Source organism: Entamoeba histolytica, genomic scaffold, assembly GCF_000208925.1.
Source record: "Entamoeba histolytica HM-1:IMSS scf_1104750518465 genomic scaffold, whole genome shotgun sequence".
Lineage (NCBI taxonomy): Eukaryota > Evosea > Mastigamoebida > Endamoebidae > Entamoeba > Entamoeba histolytica.
Genome location: NW_001915059.1, coordinates 6,280 through 27,895, shown reverse-complemented (window position 1 = coordinate 27,895; position 21,616 = coordinate 6,280). Strand labels below are relative to the sequence as shown.

The following is a 21,616-nucleotide window of genomic DNA, read 5'->3' as shown; positions in this document are numbered from 1 at the left end:
ACCAAGGGTCTACGAAAGTAGAAAAGAGTCTTGCTGAGAAGAAGAAGTTTAATAGAGGAGAGAAAAAGAGGCTGATAGAAAATGAAGAAGAAGACAATGAAAAGGAAAAAAGTAGAAGAATTGAAAAGTGGAGGAGGATATGAAAGAGAAGGAATAAAAGAAAAAGGAAATACAAATAAAAGAATAAACCATTAATAAATTAACAAAAGATATTATGGTATTAAAGAAGAAGCATGAGAAGGAGATATGCACAAAATAACAGTGAGATAAAAAATATTCAAATTCCATGCTGAATCTGAAAGGAAAATGTTTGAAGTAAATAATTTAACACAACAATTATTATTCCTGAAAGATAAATTATCTAAATTAGAAAATAAAAATACACAAGAAGAAAAAGAATAAATATGAGATAAATTACAATATAACAGAATCATCTGAATCACAAATAGTGAATGACCTCTCCCCTAATGTGGTAGTAGCTGATGAAATATCATCAAGTGAAGATGATCTTCCAAAAAAAAAAGAAAGTTAATGCAGAAATCCATTGAAGAAATGGATATTCAGCATAAGAATATCACTACATTAGAATTAGATAATCAAAAAACGGGGGAAGCAAACAGATAGAAAAGAAGAAATTTTAACACAATATAAATGTTTTGCTTTGAAATTATTTGAAAGAAAATTAAGATGTCAACTTAAAGAAGAGTTAATAGAAAGACTAATACATGAATTTGGAATTAAAGTAAATGATATTAATGAATATAAAGAAGTAATAAAGAAGACATTTAAAATAAAGAATGAAATTAAAAGAGAAATCAATAGAATAATGGAGGGAGAAATAATAAAACATCATTGGAAAGATAATGAATTAAAAGAAATTTCTCTTTTTCTAAGAAATATAAATTTAATAAATTAACTCAATTTTTTTCAGTCAAAATATATGTTTATTATAACAAACACTTACAAATTGCTTTTAAAACTATATTAATAAAAAAAGAGAAAAGTGTTAGAGTTAAATAGAAAGTAGATAATAAATCATTCAAAGAATTATTTTTAATTATTAATCAGTACAATTAATAAATATTTGATTGAATATAATTAATAAGAAAATTATTCTTAGAAGCAAAATACATACAATAATTATAGTATTATTCAAATTTTAGAATAATGACATTTAAAATAAATTTCTCATAAAAGTAGTTGTAATGAAAGAAAATAATAATAATAATAATAATGTTATTATAATAAATTACTTTAAACTAAAAGTATTAAGGAGTTGATTATTTACAAAATATTAATAAATTTTCATTAATAAAAATTTAATTTATTAGTTATCATTTCTTAAAATAAATAAACAAAGAAGAAGAGTGTTTTTAAAACTAATACAGAGATATATAAATTTTTGATGAAGAATAATTTTTTTTTATTTACTTCAGAATGACTAATAAAGTATATTAATGAACAATACTTACATTCATTTTTTAATATCTAAATTACATATTTAACCAAGATTTCTTCTATAAAGTAGTTTGTTTAATAAAACTAATATATTTAATAATTTTAATGTTTTAAAATAATAATATATAATTATTTGAACAACTTTTTAAAATGTTTTACAATTTGTTCCTCCAATTATTCTTGTTCTTAAAAACATTTGTAAGTCTTGTGGAGTTTCAAATTCTATCATTAACTCTTTCATTTGATTTTCATATGAATATGATTGTATACCTCCAATTTCAATTGCTTCTTGAATATATTTAATACCTTCTTTAGGTCTTTTTAATAAAATTGAAATATTTTGATGATGTTTCATATCTTTTATGTCAAACATTTCATCTTCACTTGATTCAGGTAATAATGATCCACTAACTTCTTTGTTTTGTGTTGTTTCTTTACTTCCTTTTTTTTCATCAAATACTCTTAATTCATTTGTCCCAAATCCAGGTAAATCATCTAATGAAAATACTTTTTTCTTTTCTTCTTCATATTTTCTACTAGATAATCTATGATAATAATTTTCTTTTTTATTTCTTTCAGATGTATCTTCTAAATACAATGACTTAAGTTGTGTTTCTGTTGAATGTCTAGAATGAGATCTTTTTCGTTTTGTATCTTCTAGACTTTTCTTTCTTCTTTGTTCTTCTTTTATTTTGTTTTCTATCTCTTGGTTTCTTTTCATCTCATCATATCGTTGTTGAGCCCTTTCTTTAACTTCCATTAATATATTTTCATCAAATAATGATGTTTCTGTTTCATTTGAATTAACAACTCCTTTAACTTTATGACAAGTATCATAAATTTCATTAATTAAAACAATTTGTTTTCCAGAAAAATACTTTGGAGTATCAACACATAACCCAATAATTTTAATAAAAGAATCAAGGTGACATTGAGTTCTTATTGTAACAAATAGTTCTTCAAATAATGAAATAAAAGTATCATGTTGAACTTTTTCAGGTGTATTAAAAATGTATAATATTTCATATATATTATCATAATGATTTGTTTTAACAAGAATATATTGTATTACAGAAAATGCATATGAATAATATGGTGTTTTTATTTTCTTTATCCATTCACGAATATTTCTAAACCCAAATCCATTAATATATTCAACACAATATTCTTCTTTTTCTTGGTCATTCATTCTACTTAAATCAACTTCTTTAATCATATTCCAAAATCGTTCTTCTTTTGATGTAATTTTCTTAAATTCAATCTGAGGTAAATGAGTTGACTGTTTCTTGAGAAATCTTAATATCATTACAACTTCATTCATTTGGTATTTGTTTGCTACTGAAACTGTCCCATTGTCAATGTCATCTATTATTTTTGATAAAATGTATTCATCACTCACTCCATAAAATCCAAGTATTGCCATAATTGAATGCATTTTCTATTCTTTCAATACTTATTTCTTCCTTTCTTTTTTATTCTTGAAATATAACAAACATTTATTTCATTTGTTGTTAACCCATTTCCTTTACAGCCATCTTTAAACTCTTGTAATTTCATCTAATTTATAAATGACTTGTCTTTTCATTTCATATCAATCTAATAAATTATATTCATTACAAACAAATATAAATTCATTTATTCGTTCTGTGAAATTCGAGGTTCTATTCATCATTTCTTATAATCTAAAAAAAGGGGTTTTATTCACAACAAAAAACTTAAAGAATAAAAAAATTGAAAAAAAAAATAAAGAAAATACTTCAAATTCTTTCAGAACGAAGAGAAACAATTATTAATTATCTGGAGATTTTTTAGATTGAGAGTTTGAACGTGGAGACAAGATAGATCTAGGGGATGTAGGCATTCTTGGAAATAAACTATTTCCATTTAAAGTTCGAGAAGAACCTGTGTCAAATGTTGATCCTCTAACAATTTTTATTTTAAGTTCAGAAACTGTCATCCGACCAACCTTTCTTGGACTAGCTGATTCTGAATTGAAAGGATCTTGTTCCGAAGAATTATCAGGACTACATGTACTTTTATGACGTATTTCTTGCAAAGTTAGAATAGGAATAATTGGTGGATTAATTCCCATTCCATGTCTTTGGTCAACTTTTGGATCAGGAATAACTATTTCAGGTGGTAAGGCTTGATCTAAAGACACTGTTTGTGGTACTCCCAATCGTTTAAAAGGATTTGGAAGACAGTAATAAGGTAAAGTACAATTCAAATAATGTTGAATTTTATCTTTATCACTTCCAAATGTCATTGCATTATCAGCAACTTCTTCAATTTTTATTGCTTTAGTTCGAGCTTCTTCTGGGGTGAGATGTGTTCGTTTTAAATATTTATTAAAATGTTTTGTGACTTGGTTTTGAATACAAGCAAAACATTGTTTACATATTTCATCGTCAATAAATACTAATGAAAATAAATTTCCATTATTATTAAAAGTAATAGTATAACTCTCTAATTGAAGAGTACACAATGGATCAATTTCTCTGAAAATAAATAGTAATGGTCGTAATGAATCTTTAATTGCAATAGCAATTCGTTGTTGTACTAACGTTTTTAAAAATACAAAATTTCCACAAACACCAACAAATTCTAGTTGTTGAGTTGATGGATTATAGTCATATAAAGATATTTCTTCACTACAACAATAAAACATCCAGTCTTCAGACAAATATCCTTTAAAAGTTTGTGTAATAGTTTCACTACACTCAATAGCCATAATTTAAAATTAATAGAATTTCTTTCTATTTGATTTTTTAAATTTTTTTCAAGAAGAAAACGAAAGAGTTTTATTAGTGATAATAAAAAAGTAAATTTTTGTATTTCAAAGAAGAGAAATCATTTTAACAACAACCACCTTCACTCTTTTGTGCTGGTTGTGAACCACCTTTACCACCTAATTGAACAACACTAGGATCTTCCTTCTTTCCAGGAGCACATCCAACTTTAGAAATAATGGCTTGAGTAAGTGCATTGAAAACTTCATCAATACCAGAACCATCTTTAGCAGAGCATGTGAAGGTTTGAACACCACCTAATTGTCTGGCTAATTGTTCAACAGCTTCTTGTTTAACAGCTGCATGGTCCATAAGATCAGTCTTATTTCCTACTAAAATAATAACAGGTGGATCATTTTCAGTACGATCACGAACTTCAGTGAACCATGATGATACTTTATCAAAAGAAGCACGATCAGTAACGTCATAAACAATTAATACTCCTTGAGTACCTCTATAATAACTTGCTGTAATATTTCTAAATCTATCTTGTCCAGCAGTATCCCATAACTGCATTTTGACAGTTTTATTTCCTACTTTAATTACTTTTGGTTTAAAGTCAACACCAACAGTTGAAATGTATACTGGCTCAAATGTATTCTCACAGAACCTTTGCATAATAGCAGTCTTTCCTACACCAGATTCCCCAATGATTAAAATCTTAAAAAGATGATCGTAATTACCTCTTGACATTGATATCTGATTTTTCAGTTGTATCAGTTTCTTTTTCTTCTTTTTTATTCTCCTTTTTTTTTTATTTATTTTTTTCTCTCTTATCTTTTTCCTTAAATCTTTTTTTCCATTTTTTCAATTCACATTTTATGTAAACACGTACTATTATTTCCTTTTTTTTCTTTCTTCTTTTTTGCTTTTGGGACAGAATTGTCTTTTCTTTAAAGATCTTCAAGTGACATTAATCTATTAAATCTTTTAAAGTTCTTTTTGGTTGTTTCATATTAATTTTTATTTACTTCAATTTGTACAAAAACAACAAAATAAGACCAAAAAATGTGTGATTAAAGGTTGAGAGGGTGACAAGTTCCTTTACAAAATACACAACTTTCGCCTTGTGAAAAGACAGCCCCACATTTTTCGCATTTCACTAGGTTTTCACCAGCTGGAGTGAAAGATATACAATCAAAAATTCTTTCTTTTCCACAATCACATTGACTTCTAATTAATGAAACTTCTTTTTTACAATGACAACAAATACCATTTAATGGTTGACGAGATGAATTTACTTCTTCTGAAATCCCACTAAATATTCGTAAATTCTCTGGGAGTTGAATATTCTCTTTAATAAAAATATTTTTTGCTATTCGTAAAACAACTCTTCGGTGAGGAGGAAGTAGTGGTAAACAAATTAAAATACTAGCTAAATAAACATCAATAGTTCCTGGTGCAGACATAATTCTGTGAATAATATTACAAGCAAGTTGGTAAGATAAACATAGTTGAGTTTCTTTTTTCTTCTCTGTTGTTGTAGCATAACCAAAGAAATATTGTACAGCTTTATTATAATCACCTAATTCAAATGCATCAATACCTTTTTCAAAATCATTTTTAGCTGTAAGAGAAGATCTGGTTTTTGACGGTGGAAGTGTAGAAATACGTGACGTATTGCTTTTCCTTAAAGTTGGAGCATCATTTAGTACAATACTAATTTTTCTTTTGGGTATTTCAGTAGTAGAAGGATCAACTTCTAATTGATCATCTTTTTCATCATCATCACTAAAATCAAATTCTTTATTTTTTTCAAAAGTCAGGTTAAATGTTGAGTTTGTGTTATCAATAACTTGTGGTGTTTTTGAAGCTTTTTTGCTTTTCTTTTCAGACATTGTATTTTTTTTAGTTTTTATCTTTTTAAAGATTCAACACTTTAAATTATTTTTGAATTGTAAAAAATAAAACAGCACTTGATGTTAAATTACCTTAAATATACTTTCCAGTGAGTTCTGGTAATTCAAAGCAATATTCAAAAGATGTACTAAAGTCTAAATCAACAAAAAGGTTTTGGTGTTCCATTTGTCGATCACAAAATTCTCTAATTGATTTAACAAGTGATGTAATCTTATCTTCAAAATCTTCAATCATCATCTTGTCAACTTTTCGTGCCAGGTCATACCCATTATTAAACTCTTTAACAACTCTTTTTAATACAGGTTTTGCAACAGGTTTTGGAATTTTAGGTGAAATAGTAATTATTGAGTCTACACTAAATTGGGTATGTCCATTTTCATCACCACTCCAAACTGCATTTTCTAACATATGATATGTTTTAGCATCTACTCTATTCCATGAAGATTCTTTCATAATTTGGTGAGGAATATCAATAACTAAATTCTGATAAATATAACAATGGTCAACTTTAGAAACCTTTTGTAAAACTTTAGGAACAGGAACGAACATAGTTGATCTTTTTTCACAATAAAATAAACCATCTTCTACTTTCCATCTAATAAGACTAATTTCATGGTTTAAAAGCATTGGAAAAAGTGGGGTTGTTGGATATCTTTGAAGATAAACACTAGAGACTAAGTCCCAAGAATATGAATAACACGTTTCTTTCATCATTTTTTCTTTCATTTTTAATTACTAACGACAGACAACCATTATAGCTAACAATTTTCGTTTAAATCTTTTTGTCTTTTCACTTGAACTAAAAGACAGATTTTCTTTTTCAAGTTGTTTCAAATACAAAAAGTCAAAGATTATTTTTAATTATAAAAAAAATCCAAATTTACATCTACAGAGTTTTAAGAAAAATCTCATCATCAAATCCTCAAAACAAATAGAACTGAAAAAGAATTAAAAAGATTAAAGACTTATAATGGAAGTTCAAACTAAGATGCTTTAAGAATCATCTAAAAATATAAGAACCGATGGAAAGTTATAAAAAAGTTCAAGAAAAACTGAAAAAAGTGGTTAAACTAAAAAAAAAGACAAGAAAAAAAAACAGAATGAAAACGGAGTCAATCAAGATTGATAAACCGATTTATCAAGTACTACTCCAAAACGAACCTATTTTAGAACACATTGAAGAAAAACTTGGATTACCACGAGGATCACTCAAATTTGAAAAGAAACAATTTATAACATGTAAAAGCAATCCCGAAAAACTTAAACTTGTTGGTCCTCATCTTAAAAATGAATTTAAAAATTACGTTTATTTAACTTCTAAAGTTGAATGTATTGGTGATGCAAATATTCAACAATTAGTTACTCATTATTTAGCAATTCAATTTAGACATCCATCAACAAATGACTTACACTTTTGTTTAGTAAATGAAAATAATAATCAAAGCGAATTTGTTATATACGGCAAAAAACAACATTCAATTGACATTATAAAACCAATGATTAATAAAGAGACTATTAATGGATTTGAAGAATACACAGACCTTCTTAATATGCCTTCACTCGTTAAAAAAAATTATTTTGAAATATTTAATATGATTGACCAATTACATTTAACTACATCTCCTAATGATTTTAAAGATGATGAACCCCCAATTGTTTATGGGTTTAGACCATATATGAAAGAATTTATTAGAAAGATAGATCAAATGGAAAGTCAAATGTTTACAATTATTAAAATAAAAACAAATAAACCAATTGATATTATTAATAAAGCTTTCTTTGATGAGAAGTTTCATCTTATGATTACAAATGTTCTTAGAACACCTCCTGGATATCATTGTATTTTTTCTCAATCTGGAAAATTATTTATTTGTGAATTACATGTAGAAAAAGAATTCGCTTCAAATTTAGTTATCCTTTTAACTGGATTTTTTGATTCAATAGAAACATTAATTCTAAAAGACAATATGAGTGATGATGATATGACAAAATACTCACAATATTTTAAAGATTATCCCGCCCCTTTTAATGCATTAATCACTAGAAAAAAAGATAAAAAAAGTGGACAATCTCAGTTAATTAGTTGTGTTGCAACTAATAGAGATATTAATCCCGAAATTAATGATAACTGGCAGAATCAACTTATTAACTATATTAAAGCAGTTGACTTACCTCCAGAACTAGCTCCATTACCTCCACTTCCACCTAAAGTTCATGGTAAAAGAAAAAAGGCATTACCACCAATTCCTACTGACACCACTCCTCAAGAACAATCAACTCAATCTTCTACTGAAGAGCTTATTCCTCCTCCTGTTCCTGCTCCAAGAAAAAGTAAGCAACCAAGATTATCTGCAAGTTTAACTAATGAAGATATTCCTGACCGTTCAAATAGAGATAGGTCAATGACTGTATTTGGAGATCAACCTACCCACATTATAGAAGAGGAAGCTTATTATGAAGACGCGTATTATGGAGAATCGTATTATGGAGAAGATGGATATTATTATGTGTATGACCATAACACTAAAAGATATCACGTAGAAGATCCTCCTGCAGACGATTATACTGGAGAAAATCAACAATATGAAGAAATTAACCAAGATGTCCAGAGAGATGAAGCAATCCAAGAAGAGCAACAAAATGAACAACAAGATAGTTCAGTTATAACTGAAACAAAACAACCAGACTTGATAATAGAAGATATTCATGAAAAACCAACTTACGAAGAAACTCCTTCACAAAACTTAGCAACTGAAGAAAATATTGAAACAGAAAAACAACCAAAAGAAGAAGTTTACTTAGAGACACAAAAAGAAGCAGAAGGTAATACAGAAAACCTTCAAGAAGTAACTGAACAAGAGCCTCAAGAAATAATAAAAGAAGAGGTTATTTCAAACCCAGTTACAGAAGAGTTACCTCAAGAAAATATTATCGAAGAACAAACTCAAAGCATCAAAGAAGAACAAGTCCAAGAAGAAGTTGATGAAAATTATGCAGAACCCATTAAAGAAGAAACAAAAGAAAGCACTTCAGAAGAACCAATTCAAGAAAAAGTTAAAGAAGAAGTGGTTCAAGAGATAGTTAAAGAAGAACCAGTTAAAGAGAATATAGAAGAAGAACAAATAAAAGAAGAACAAATAAAAGAAGAACAAATAAAAGAAGAATCAGTTAAAGAAGAATCAGTTAAAGAAGAATCAGTTAAAGAAGAATCAGTTAAAGAAGAATCAGTTAAAGAAGAATCAGTTAAAGAAGAATCAGTTAAAGAAGAATCAGTTAAAGAAGAATCAGTTAAAGAAGAACCAGTTAAAGAAGAACCAGTTAAAGAAGAACAAATAAAAGAGAGTATAGAAGAAGATGAATTTGCAGTATCAACTATTGATGAGGCTGTTGTATCACAACCATCAAAAACTATTGATGATTTATGTGAAGAAGCTTCAGTTCAACCAAGTGTAGCAAGAAGACCAGGAAGAGGACGTGGAGGAAGAAAGCCACCAACAAAGAAATTAATTGAACGTCAAAAGAAAATGAGAACTGAAACAAATGAAAAAGATGAAAAGAACAATACTTTTAAAATGGAAAAGGTTGATTCCAAAGAAAGTAATTCAAATAATATTATTCAACCAAGAAAAACAGTAGGTGTTGGTATTGGAGGAATGGGAATGCCACAAGTTACTTTAGCTGACTTACAGAAAAGAAAACAAGCCAAACCATCTCTTGAACAAAAATCATCTCCTAAACAACCAACAACAAAAAAGAAAGAAGAAGAAAAAGAAAGTAAGAGTGGACTATTTGGAATGTTAAAAGATAAAAAAAAGAAAGAAGAAAAGAAAGAAGAAAAGAAAGAAGAAAAGAAAGGATTATTCTCTTCACATAAAGACAAAAAAGATGAACTTAGTTCTTCAACAAAACAAAAGATAGAACAAAAAGAAGAAGTTCCACCACCTGTCCCTTCTAAAAAATATAATTCTAAATCACCAGTCCCACCAGCTACTAGTCCTTCTTTACCTGCTAAACCATTACGTTCAAGTAGTGGAGCAAAAACAACTGAAAAACCAAAAGAAAATTTATCAGATTCAAGTCATAGTAATACTTTACCTTTCCAAGTTAAATTAAGAAGTAGTGCAGGTTCTAAAACTTCTGTAAAACCTGAAGTTCAAAATGATCAACAACCTAATGGCTCTCCATTTGCAGTTAAACTAAGGTCTACTGGTAGTAAATCTAATAGTATTACAGAACCTCCACCACAAGAAGAAGAGTCTGAATTACAAAAGAAATTAAAGTCAAGGAGGGCGAATTGAATTTCATTCTTTTTAGAAAATAGATTTATTTTAATTAATTTAATAACAAAATTAAAAAAAAAAAAATAAAAGAGAAAGAAAAAATCATTAGAAAATAATAAAAAACCCTTTAAAATAAAGAAAAAAGTTCTAAAAAATTCAGTTACAGGAGAATGTTAAGAGAACGACATACATCAAGAAAACATAGTTCATATAAAACGGTTCATATGACAAATGAAGATCGATTGGTTCGATTATGTCATTATAGTCTTGAATATACATCCGACTCAAATGCACCAACAGCTTGGATTATAAAAGACATTACATTAGAAAGTAATATTGAAAATATTAGATCATATGCAAAACAATTACCAACAGATATAACAACAGAAGAACAAGAAGAGAGTTATGCAAGAAAGTTTATAGAATGTTCTAAGTTATTATCAACAAAACAAGGAATGTATGCATATTTATTGTTTTTATTAACAAAAATTGAACCATTAAAACAATTATCAAAGAAAATAATAAATAAAATAATAACAGAAATAAAAATATTAAGTGAAGAAGAAACTGATGTTATTGAATTTAAGAATATAATAAAATTTATTTGTGAATGTTATAATATGAAAATATTTGCAGAAGAATTTATAGAATCTATTTATAAAACATTACTAAACAATCTTGAAGGAAATGAAAGGACATATGATAAGGATCAGATTGCACATGTTATTTGTGGAAGTTGTATTGTATTAAAAAACAAAAATTTATGTAATTCAATAATGGAAAAAGTATATTTATATATTCAATTAAATAAAAATGAAAAAACATATTTAATAAAAAAAATCTTTAATTCTAATGATTTCTTAAAAATATATTTAGATGAATGGAAAAAAGATGTTGAAGGAAAATATAATGAAATTTTATTTGATTATTCAAAATATGAAAAATTAAATGAAGAAGCAGAAAAATATACAATTATATTAAATGAAAATATTAAATTAAAACCAATGTATATTTCATTTGAAGAAATTATTCCAACAACAATGGAAAATAATTTTAGTAAAATGATAACAATTGAATTTATGACTGATGTAATTCAAACATTTTATAATGATCCATCATTATTATTAATGTATGTTCAATTAATTTCAACTCAACAAATTGATTTTACATTATTTAGTAATATTCTTTTTGTTCAATATTTATTAGGAATAGTACCAAATTGGAGAGTATTAAATTCAACATTTAGTAGAATGTTATTATTCATTGACAAAACATTTGCACCAGTAACACAAATTGAAATAAAATTATTTGAAGAAATAGAAGAATTACCAATAACAACAATAAATAGATTTGCACATTATTTATCAAATAAATATATTTCAATGAATTTTAGATTTACTGAACCATTATGGAAAAAATATGAAAATAAAATAAAAGAAGGAATAATGTGTAAATATTTCTTTACAATTTTTTTTAATGATTTAACAATTTATGGAACAAGAGATATTGAAAGCGATATGATTTCAACTAATTTAAGAAAATATCTTAATATTAATGGTCAAAATGAAATTAATATAGATAATATCGATAGATCTTTATTTGAAACTTTAATTGATGAAATGAAAAATAAAACTTTAATTGGTGATATTAATTCTAAATTATCTAGTACTTTTGGTGATGTTGATATTTCTAATGAATTACTTGCTAAAGTAATATTAAGTAATTTTACTGATACTGTTTCTTCATTTGATGGTTGTATTCAAACTTATAAACAAAGTATTAAAGATTTAATGAATTCAAAAGATGCAATATTTATTTGGTTAAATTTATTACATGAAATGAATTTAAATATTCCTTTAGAATCAATTATAATGATTAAACGTTTAATTTATTTTGAAATCATTTCAAAAGAAATTGTTATTGAATGGATTTTAACTAAAATTGGTAATATTTTTAATGGTATTCATTACATCGAATTTTTAGTTGAATTAATTTCTTCTATTCCAAATAATTCTTCTTTAATTAATCAATGTTCTTCTGTTTTTGAAACTGAAGCTAAGAATTATTCTAATCAATTTGAACAACGTATTCTTTATGAAAATTTAATTTATTTCAATGAAGAAATTAAACTTTAAATTGAATGATTTTAAATTAATCAATTTCTATAATTTCATCTTTTTTATTTATTTCTTTTGTTAAATCAATTATTGAATATGTGTCTTTTATTTCTTTTTTAACTTCTTTTATTCTTTTTAATACTATCTCATCTAATGTTTTGTTATATATCTCAATAAAATCTTGTAATCTTTTTTCTAATACTTCTTTATATAAACAATTCTTTGTTTCTTTTCTTTTTGATGTTTTTTTTCTTTTCTCTTCTGAATATTTTATTGTTTCGGGTGTTTTTGGTAATTTTGGATTAATATCTTCTTCAGAAAGTGATAAATCAATTTCAATTTCATTATTTGGTAGTAATTCTGTTAATGATGTTTCTGGGTCTATATTCATAGAATGTTTTTTAAATACGGTAATATCTTTTTCTTTTTCATTTAAAAATGGTTGTTGAATAGATAATTGAAGAGATGTATTATTATTTATTTGTGGAGATATTTGTGTTTGTTGAATATTTTGAAGAAGAGACATAGGTTGGATAGTAGTTTTAGTGATAGAAGTATTTTTTTGTTGTTTTTGAGGAATTGACTGAGTAAGATGATTAGGTAAATCATGAGATATAGAAAGTGGAGTATATGATTCATGAGAAGAAGATAACTTTATTGTATTTTGATTAGGAACAATTGATTGGTTTTGGATATTAATTTGAATTGGAGTAGGATGAGGAACATTAGCAGAGCAATAACTTTTTAATTCATTTGAAAGAGGAATATTTTGATAAAGAAAAGATTTAAATTTGATGAATTGTTTTTTTAATAAACAAAAACCGATTCCATCAACAGACCATTTATGATAAAGATTATGAATTTGATAATATTTTTCGAGATAGAGATTACTCAAAAGAAAATCTTCCATAGGAATAAATTCTCTAGCAATATTTGATAAAGAAGGATATGTATTTCTTTTTTCTTTCCACCATAATGTCCAACTTTTAAAAGGGTCATTATCACGAAGATATAAATTAATTTCATTTTTATCTAAATCATATTCCTTAATAATATTATCAAAAGCTTTTGGGAAATTAATTTTTAACCAATGATGATGTTCAGGATGAAAAAATAAAGCTTTATTAATCCAAGTAATATTATTTGATAACAGTTGATGTCTAATATTATTTCTTAATACTCCAGCTTTTTTTTCAAATTGATTACAAGTAGTTAATTTACTAACATGAAATAAATCTCCTTCAACATTTTTTAATAAAGAAATATAATTAAAGAAATCATCTACATTATCATTTAAATTTGTTTCAGTAATATCAGTAAAGTCTAATTGTTTTAAATTAATTCTTAATTTTTGTTTTAAAATATTTTGATACATAGAATACCAAGTAATTATTACTTCTCCTTTTGATTTATCTTTTGTTGTTGGATATTTTTCTAAATTTTGTTGATCAACAATTACAACTGATTGATTTTCTTGTGGAATTTTAAATTTATTTAAAACTCCTTTCATTACTTGAATTGGATCATCTGAACATCTATAAAATCCAAGAAAATATCTGTGTTTATCAAACATATTATCAACATAACTTATTGAAGCACTTATAAAACTTTCTGTTTGTGTTATAATATATGTAAATTTATTCTTCTCTTTTCCTTCTTCTCTTTTTACATTTTTAATACTTGAAAACATTTCTTTTTTCATTTCTTCTGTTAACTTTTGTGTTGGTGTTTCAAGAAATTCTTTATAATATCTTTCTATTTCATTGTAATCAATTTTTTTCATTAGTGCGTATTATGAAATTATTGAGTTATTTCTCTTTTTTTATCCAAAAAAATCAAACCACTAAAAATGATTTTAACAAAATATAAATTATAGTTTAATTATAATTAAAATATACCTTAAATTTAGTTAATCATTATGAACTGGATAAAATAAGTCCCAATCAATAAAAAGATTTTCTGGATGATAATTTTCATTCACAAGAGCATTATATTCATTTGAATTAAAATACATTTTAAGTTCTTGACTCATCGGTGATATTTGTTCCATTTTTAACCATTCAAATCGTTCTCCATTGTCTTTTCGTTTTAAACATTTTGACGTCAATGCCCAAACTACTTCTGCAAAACCTTTTTCTTTAATATCATTTTTTACTGCTTCATTAATTGATAAAAATATTCCTTCATATGCAGGATTTAAAAATTTAAATGGTGGATTTAACCGAAGGTACTGAAGAGCATTATGCCATTGTTCTGGAGTATTAGAAATACCATCACGTTGAGACTGTTTAGCATAATGTTGAACACAATAATGTATTTCTCTTGTTAACCCAAGCCCAGTATGTAATTGAGAAGGTAACAACATTTTATTTTTACAATAATGACGATAGTCTTGTACTCGAAGCCATTCAACAATAGTGACATTAAGATTTGGGTGTTTAAAATGATTTTTGATAAATTCATTTCCTTTTACTAATTGTTCTTGAAATATTGAATTACTAAAAGATTTAGAAGACCAAATAAATAATGTATGATCACAACGAATGAATAATTGAATTAACAAATGTTGCATATCAATACTTTCATTATATACTTGACACTATTAATAAGTTACTCTGTCTTTATTTGTAAGATTTAAAAATTAGAGTAATGATAACTGAAAAGATTGAATCACAAACTCTATGAATATAATAATCTTCTGTATCAAAAACAATTTTTAAATTATTAAAACCTTTCTCTTTAAATATCTCTTTGAAAGACTTACCACAAAAAGTTGATTCTGGTCCAAAACGATAATCTAACAATTCATCTATTTAGTTTGTATCTTTTAGATTCTTTTCCAAATTATACAAAATAAACAAACGTTGCAATTGAGTTTCATTGAATTTACCTAAAAACCCATCAACACAAACTTTATTTGAAATCAACTCATTATCTTCATCTTCAAAAAATACAGACAATTGTTTATTTACTTTTTTTAATTGTTGTTGTGGAAAAAAAATAGACACTAACAATTCATATAAATAATTAAAATATCTCAGTGCACATCCATCTTCTGTTGTTGACTCTTCTTTCGTTAAATATGACATATCTTCATTCATTTAAAATCTTAGTTCTTCAGAGATAGAATTTTTTATAATTTTTTTTTATGAAAAGACACTAATCTATTTTTGACACATCCATTCAAATTAAGTTTCATAATTAATTTTTTGTTTTTCTTTTTCTTTAAATAATTATAATTCTTTTATAAAATAATAAATTAAAAATTTTAATAATATAATTAAGACAAAAAAATAAACAAAAAATACCTTTATAAATAGAACAAAAAGAAATAATACAAATATATCAATTGATACAAAAAATTTATTTTATGAACAAATTAATTAGAAGATTTAATTAAGAATGATATTGAATCATCAAATCCGTTCACAACAAGATATGATTATCAGCAAAGAATTTAGCTAAAGAAGAATCAATCTTGTTAAAAATATCATCTACACTACCTTCTCCAGAAACTCTAAGTAATTTATTTTCATTTTCAAAAGATTCAATCACAGGAAGTGTTTCTGATTTATAAGTTCTAAATCTTTTCATTAATGAATCATCATTATCATCAACTCTTCCACTATTAACTGATCTTTTATGAATTCTATTAATCATTGTCTCTTCAGAAACATCAATAAATACACAAAGGGCAGTATCAATATTAACTTTATTAGCTTGTAAGAACCATGCTTCTTTATTTTCAGCATTTCTGGGAAATCCATCAATAATAAAAACTTTATGTTCATCATTACGAATAGCATTAAGTAATAATTCAACAGTAACTGCTGCAGGAACTATTTTTCCTTCTTTAATTAATGTTTGAATTAATTGTCCATTTTGAGAACCTTCCCGTTTAACCTCCGCTCTTAACAAATCACCTGCACTTAAATGAGTAATTGGATATTTATTTATAATTTTTTGACATTGTGTTCCTTTTCCAGCTCCTGGTCCACCTAAACAAAATAAAACATGTTTATCACTTAATGACATCTCTTTTTCTTTTTTAAATGTTCCATTCAACCCTACGCTATTTATATTTCACTATGTGACAAAAGTTTTGAGTTTTTTGTTGAGACGTATTTTTTTTTCCTACATTAATAATTATAGTTATATACAACAATAATTTTTTTATTTTAAAAATTATCTGAACTTTTCATTTTATCTTAAAATCATCAATGAGTGATATTAAATTTAGCTCTGAACAAAAGAAAATTATCTTACAAATTGCAAGAGAAAGTGGAAGAAATGAAATTATGAGAATGAAACAACAAGACTATAGTTCTATTGGAAATAAATCTGGATTGTCATTTGTCCCTGGTGGTGTTTTTGTTACTTATAAAATCAAAAATGAATTAAGAGGATGTATTGGTTGTTTTAGTCCATCAAGACCACTTTATGAATTAGTTCAACAATATGCTATTGCTTCATGTAATGATCGTAGGTTTAATAGAATGAAAATTAATGAATTTGACCAAACAACAATTAGCGTTAGTTGTTTGTCTGTACCAAAAGATATAACAAATCCTTTACAAAATGTTATTGCTGGAAAACATGGAATTGTTGTTGAAAAAGGATATTGCCGTGGTACTTATCTTCCTCAAGTAGCAACTGAACAAGGATGGGATACTAAAACATTTTGTAGTCATTGTGCTTATTCAAAAGCTGGTATTAGTCGCACTGTTGATGTATTTAATGACCCATCAGTTCATTGGCAAACTTATACTGCATCAATTGTATCAGAATAACTAAAATTTATTTTTGTTATATTATTTTAAGTTATATATAACGCATTTACAAAAATTAAAATAAAAAAACAATAAAAAGAACTAAAACATAATAATAAAAGGTGTTATGGCTTGTGAGAAAGATGTCACATATCAACATAAAATCATTGTAATTCCTGGAGACGGTATTGGTGCTGAAGTCATGAATGAAGCTGAAAAAATGTTTCAATCCCTTAACCTTCCTATTCAAAGAGATTATGTAGATTGGGGAATTCAACATTACTTAAAAACAGGAAAAGTAGTTCCAATAGATTATATTGATCAAGTCAAACAATATGATGCTATCTTATTAGGATCATTAGGAGACCCAAGAACATTACCTGATTATGTTACTCTCGAACCATTAATTCAAATGAGACAACAACTAGACCAATTTTTATGTCTTCGTCCAGCAAAACATTTTCCAGGAATTCCAACACCTTTAAAAAAATGTGAAATTGATGTTTTAGTTGTAAGAGAAAATTCTGAAGGAGAGTATTCAAATATTGGTGGAATATTTAAAAGTGGAACTCCTGAGGAATTTGCAATTGAAAGCGCTGTTCATTCAAGAAGAGGATTAGAAAGAGTGATACGATATGCTTTTGAAGCATCTAGAAAACGAAGGAATCATGTGACATTAGCTACTAAATCAAATGCAATGAAATTTGGAATGGTATTATGGGATAGTGTATTTGAAGCAATTGCAATGGAATATCCTGATGTAACAGCAGAAAAATATTATATGGATGCTTTAAGTGCTGAAATAGTAAAGAATCCAAGTAAGTTTGATGTTATTGTTGGAAGTAATTTATTTTGTGATATTATAAGTGACTTAACTGTTACTGTTGCTGGTTCAATGGGAATTGCTCCTAGTGCAAATATTAACCCAGAACGTACATTTCCTTCATTATTTGAACCTGTTCATGGAAGTGCATTAGATATTGCTGGTAAAGGAATTTGTGATCCTATAGGAACTATGAGAGCAAGTTCAATGATGTTAGAATTTCTTGGGTATAGTGAAGAAAGTGTATTAATTGAAGAAGCAATTCAATCTAGTATCTTACAAAAAATTACCACTATAGACATTGGTGGAACAAAAACTACTATTGAAGTTGGAGATTTTATTGCTAATTATATTCGTTCAAAAAAGTCATCAACTTCTTCTTCAATGACAAGGTCTAGTAAACAACGAAAACAATGAATGATTGTAATAATTTATTTCAAAATTTTTACTATTTTTCTTTTTATATTTTTTTCTTCTTATTTATACAATTTCTCTTAAAGTATAACACAAAATAGGTAAATTATTAATGCTTTCTATAACCACCTCTTGACCCGCCACTAGTAAATGAAGCAACTGAACTTGAACCTCCATTAGTTCTTGGTCCTCTGTTATTAAATGAGGCTCCAGAATTAGAATATCCACTACTTCTTTTTGATGTGAATGAAGCAACTGAAGAACTTGCACCAGGTCTTTGTTGATATGCTGAATTATTATAACCACTTCCTCCAGTTCTTGGTGGAGTATAAGTATCTGAAGAACCATTACCCCTTTGTTGTTGGCTTCTTGAAGAGCCTCCTACAAAGGAAGGAACACCAGAATTAGAAGGTCTTTGGTCTTTTCTAGCTGACATCCATCCATCCTTATCTTCTTTTAGGTTATGTAACATTTTTGGTCTATAAACTTCATCAGAAGATTGTTGTTTTTCAATTCTTTCTTGATTTCTTTTAAATGCCTCTTCTTCTTGTCTCTTCTTTTCTTCTTCACGTTTTCTTTGTTCTTCAAGTAATTTAGCCTTTCTTTCTTCTTCAGCTTTTTCACGAGCAATTCTTTCTGCTTCTTCTTTTTCTTTTCTTGCTTTTTCAATTTTAGCCATCTTTTCTTCTTCACTCTCTCCTTTTCCAATTGAATCTAACCAAGTTTGGAGTGCATTTGGATTAGTAAATTTCTTTTTCATTGCAACTTTTCTTTCATGCTCAGCTTTTTTCATTTCTTGTTTAGATTCACAAACTAATCTATACATCTCTCTTATCTCTTCAGCCTCTTCTTCAACTTTTCTATCAGTAAAGTTTCTTTCAACCATTCTTCGTGCTCTTTCATGATAGAAATATCTTTCAAATAAGTTCTTCATTTGTTTATCTTTTTCTTCTTTAATTCTAACCTTTTCTTGAATTCTATACAATTTTTGCATTTCAGCAGCAGAGTCTGCTTTAATTTTTCTCATTTCTTCCTTCTTTCTTGCTTTTTCTTCTTCTTCTTCTCTTTTCTTTTTCTCTAAATATTCTCTTTCAAGTCGTGCGTCTTCTTCTTCTTCTCGTCTTCTTGCCTCTTCTTCTAATCTCTTCTTTTCTCGTTGATATTCAATTGCAGCTATTTTTTCATTGAATGCTTTTGTTTTATTTTTAATAATTGTCTTTTCAGATTCAATAATCTCATTTGTAATTTCACATCCTTCTATCTTCTTATCTTCTACTTTTTCAATAAAAATCTTTCCACTTGAAAGGTCAATCTTAACTTTAAACTCTAAATCACTTGCTCTTTTTAAGAGTGTAACTTCAACAATGAACCATGGAACAAAATCAAGCATTTTTTTAATATCAACTAGGTTAATACTCTTCTTTTCAACAAGAATTTGGAATATACGAATAATAATAGCTTCTTTTATATAACTTTTTGTACATTTTTCATTTACATCTTTAATTTCTTTATAACATGTAATTAATTCCTCAGCATTGTTTCCAATAAATGCATTATAAAAATCAATTACAGGCTCATCTGCTGTTTTTAAAATATCAGTAGCCTTCATATATGATTGAAGTTCTTCAAATTGAAGACCCATTGGGAATCTAAGGGCTTTTGATAATACAAAATCTTTCATTGTAAAGACTTTTCTGGTAACAATAAATAATGAGCACAATGAGATTAAAACTGAATTTGCTTTTTGTGCTGTAGGTTCAATCTTAAAAGATTCAATTGAAGCAAAAGTTTCATAAGAAGGAACATTACAATCAGCAAGAAATTCAGAAATTGAATTGAAATATTTTAATAAGCTTTCATTGTCATTAACAACACCTGAGATAACCTTTTTTTGACTATTAAGAAGTGAAGTAAATGATGGTGGGAGTGACATTTTGTTTATAAATTTGATATAATTTTTATTTTGTCTTTTAATTTTTTAAAAATGAAAAAACCCTGAATATAGTTTATTTTATAATAAAAATATTATTAAAATAATTAGAATAAAAAACCAAAAAAGAACTGTTTTATTCATTACTGTTGTAAACCTACATTGTTAATTGATAATAATGTCAAATACATCAGTAGAGTAAATAATGGAATATTAAAAAAGAAGATTATTAATATGTTCTTCTTTTATTCTTCATTTTATTATTTCAAATATCTTATTAAATAATTTGTTTTTTTTTTGATTATTTATTGTTTTGTTATTCATGCTTCAATAAACCAAATAACAAATATATTATTGTTTGTACTTTTAAATAAATCTTTTTTTTCGTTATTTTCTTGTCTTGGCGTGAGATATTTATGATTATTTGTTTAAAGATTAATGAAAAGTAAAGAATCTTAATAACTTTATCAAAATAAATATAAAATGATTACTCGAAAAATAGAATCTCCTTGTAAAAATGTCTCTATTTCTGTTATAAGAAATGAAGAAAACATTAAAAATCCTTTTGAATGTGAAAATGTTAAAGAAATTATTAATGGAACGATTACGAGTAAGTATAATTTTTTAATTCAAACACGTAATAATGAAAATTGGACTATTTTAAAATGCCTTCATTGTAAATGTGATATTTGTGCTAGTGAAAGAGATGACCCTAAAACGATTATTATTTTTAAATACAATGAAAATGTATTAAAAGATGGTAGATTTTCACAGACTTATGGGATTGTATTGAAACATCATTCGACAGAAGAAGGTTTTGTTGGAGATGAAGAACGTCGTGAAATAGCTAAAATACGTCAAAGAAAGATTGATGAGTTATATAAAGAAAAAGAAAGAAAAATTGCTGAATATGTTAAAAAAATTGAAGAAAGATATGAGTCTGATAAAGAAGTTGTTGAAGAAGAAGAAAAAGATATGTTATGTGCATGTTCTGTTGAAGAAACATTTGTTGAGCAACAAGAAGAAGAAAGCTACTTTAACTTAGATGTAGAAAATCCATTTGGAGAAGTTCCAATAAAAGAAGATGGAACTTTTGTAGGTGTCACTGCAAAGCAATCCATTGACAAGAGAACACCAAGAAGATTAAGTAACCAAGTTATAGATATAAAAAAAGCA

General features: G+C 26.3%; 13 protein-coding genes across 13 annotated transcripts, besides 1 other annotated feature; 4 read left to right on the top strand and 9 right to left on the bottom strand.

The window, feature by feature from the left end:
- Positions 1-879: part of a repeat region that runs on past the window's edge.
- Positions 880-1,603: 724 nt separating this feature from the next.
- EHI_143670 (uncharacterized protein) lies at positions 1,604-2,893 on the bottom strand (the record flags this gene model as incomplete). The annotated part of the gene is made up of 1 exon (XM_647258.1): positions 1,604-2,893. One exon carries the CDS (start codon positions 2,891-2,893, stop codon positions 1,604-1,606), a length of 1,290 nt encoding a protein of 429 aa, XP_652350.1.
- Positions 2,894-3,247: 354 nt separating this feature from the next.
- Positions 3,248-4,189, bottom strand: EHI_143660 (uncharacterized protein; the record flags this gene model as incomplete). The annotated part of the gene is made up of 1 exon (XM_647259.1): positions 3,248-4,189. The coding sequence occupies one exon, from the start codon at positions 4,187-4,189 to the stop codon at positions 3,248-3,250; it is 942 nt and encodes a 313-aa protein (XP_652351.1).
- A 124-nt stretch (positions 4,190-4,313) lies between these two features.
- EHI_143650 (Rab family GTPase) lies at positions 4,314-4,940 on the bottom strand (the record flags this gene model as incomplete). The annotated part of the gene is made up of 1 exon (XM_647260.1): positions 4,314-4,940. The coding sequence occupies one exon, from the start codon at positions 4,938-4,940 to the stop codon at positions 4,314-4,316; it is 627 nt and encodes a 208-aa protein (XP_652352.1).
- A 323-nt stretch (positions 4,941-5,263) lies between these two features.
- On the bottom strand, positions 5,264-6,085 carry EHI_143640 (uncharacterized protein; the record flags this gene model as incomplete). The annotated part of the gene is made up of 1 exon (XM_647261.1): positions 5,264-6,085. One exon carries the CDS (start codon positions 6,083-6,085, stop codon positions 5,264-5,266), a length of 822 nt encoding a protein of 273 aa, XP_652353.1.
- A 94-nt stretch (positions 6,086-6,179) lies between these two features.
- On the bottom strand, positions 6,180-6,833 carry EHI_143630 (uncharacterized protein; the record flags this gene model as incomplete). The annotated part of the gene is made up of 1 exon (XM_647262.1): positions 6,180-6,833. One exon carries the CDS (start codon positions 6,831-6,833, stop codon positions 6,180-6,182), a length of 654 nt encoding a protein of 217 aa, XP_652354.1.
- A 374-nt stretch (positions 6,834-7,207) lies between these two features.
- On the top strand, positions 7,208-10,405 carry EHI_143620 (uncharacterized protein; the record flags this gene model as incomplete). Its single annotated transcript, XM_647263.1, has 1 exon — positions 7,208-10,405. The coding sequence occupies one exon, from the start codon at positions 7,208-7,210 to the stop codon at positions 10,403-10,405; it is 3,198 nt and encodes a 1,065-aa protein (XP_652355.1).
- A 152-nt stretch (positions 10,406-10,557) lies between these two features.
- EHI_143610 (uncharacterized protein) lies at positions 10,558-12,522 on the top strand (the record flags this gene model as incomplete). The annotated part of the gene is made up of 1 exon (XM_647264.1): positions 10,558-12,522. The coding sequence occupies one exon, from the start codon at positions 10,558-10,560 to the stop codon at positions 12,520-12,522; it is 1,965 nt and encodes a 654-aa protein (XP_652356.1).
- Positions 12,523-12,538: 16 nt separating this feature from the next.
- EHI_143600 (uncharacterized protein) lies at positions 12,539-14,287 on the bottom strand (the record flags this gene model as incomplete). Its single annotated transcript, XM_647265.1, has 1 exon — positions 12,539-14,287. The coding sequence occupies one exon, from the start codon at positions 14,285-14,287 to the stop codon at positions 12,539-12,541; it is 1,749 nt and encodes a 582-aa protein (XP_652357.1).
- A 126-nt stretch (positions 14,288-14,413) lies between these two features.
- EHI_143590 (uncharacterized protein) lies at positions 14,414-15,605 on the bottom strand (the record flags this gene model as incomplete). Its single annotated transcript, XM_647266.1, has 3 exons — positions 14,414-15,103; positions 15,183-15,313; positions 15,368-15,605. 3 exons carry the CDS (start codon positions 15,603-15,605, stop codon positions 14,414-14,416), a joined length of 1,059 nt encoding a protein of 352 aa, XP_652358.1.
- Positions 15,606-15,930: 325 nt separating this feature from the next.
- Positions 15,931-16,539, bottom strand: EHI_143580 (UMP-CMP kinase, putative; the record flags this gene model as incomplete). Its single annotated transcript, XM_647267.1, has 1 exon — positions 15,931-16,539. The coding sequence occupies one exon, from the start codon at positions 16,537-16,539 to the stop codon at positions 15,931-15,933; it is 609 nt and encodes a 202-aa protein (XP_652359.1).
- Positions 16,540-16,724: 185 nt separating this feature from the next.
- Positions 16,725-17,294, top strand: EHI_143570 (uncharacterized protein; the record flags this gene model as incomplete). The annotated part of the gene is made up of 1 exon (XM_647268.1): positions 16,725-17,294. The coding sequence occupies one exon, from the start codon at positions 16,725-16,727 to the stop codon at positions 17,292-17,294; it is 570 nt and encodes a 189-aa protein (XP_652360.1).
- A 106-nt stretch (positions 17,295-17,400) lies between these two features.
- EHI_143560 (tartrate dehydrogenase, putative) lies at positions 17,401-18,513 on the top strand (the record flags this gene model as incomplete). The annotated part of the gene is made up of 1 exon (XM_647269.1): positions 17,401-18,513. One exon carries the CDS (start codon positions 17,401-17,403, stop codon positions 18,511-18,513), a length of 1,113 nt encoding a protein of 370 aa, XP_652361.1.
- Positions 18,514-18,619: 106 nt separating this feature from the next.
- Positions 18,620-20,443, bottom strand: EHI_143550 (uncharacterized protein; the record flags this gene model as incomplete). The annotated part of the gene is made up of 1 exon (XM_647270.1): positions 18,620-20,443. The coding sequence occupies one exon, from the start codon at positions 20,441-20,443 to the stop codon at positions 18,620-18,622; it is 1,824 nt and encodes a 607-aa protein (XP_652362.1).
- Between the last annotated feature and the right edge of the window lie 1,173 nt (positions 20,444-21,616).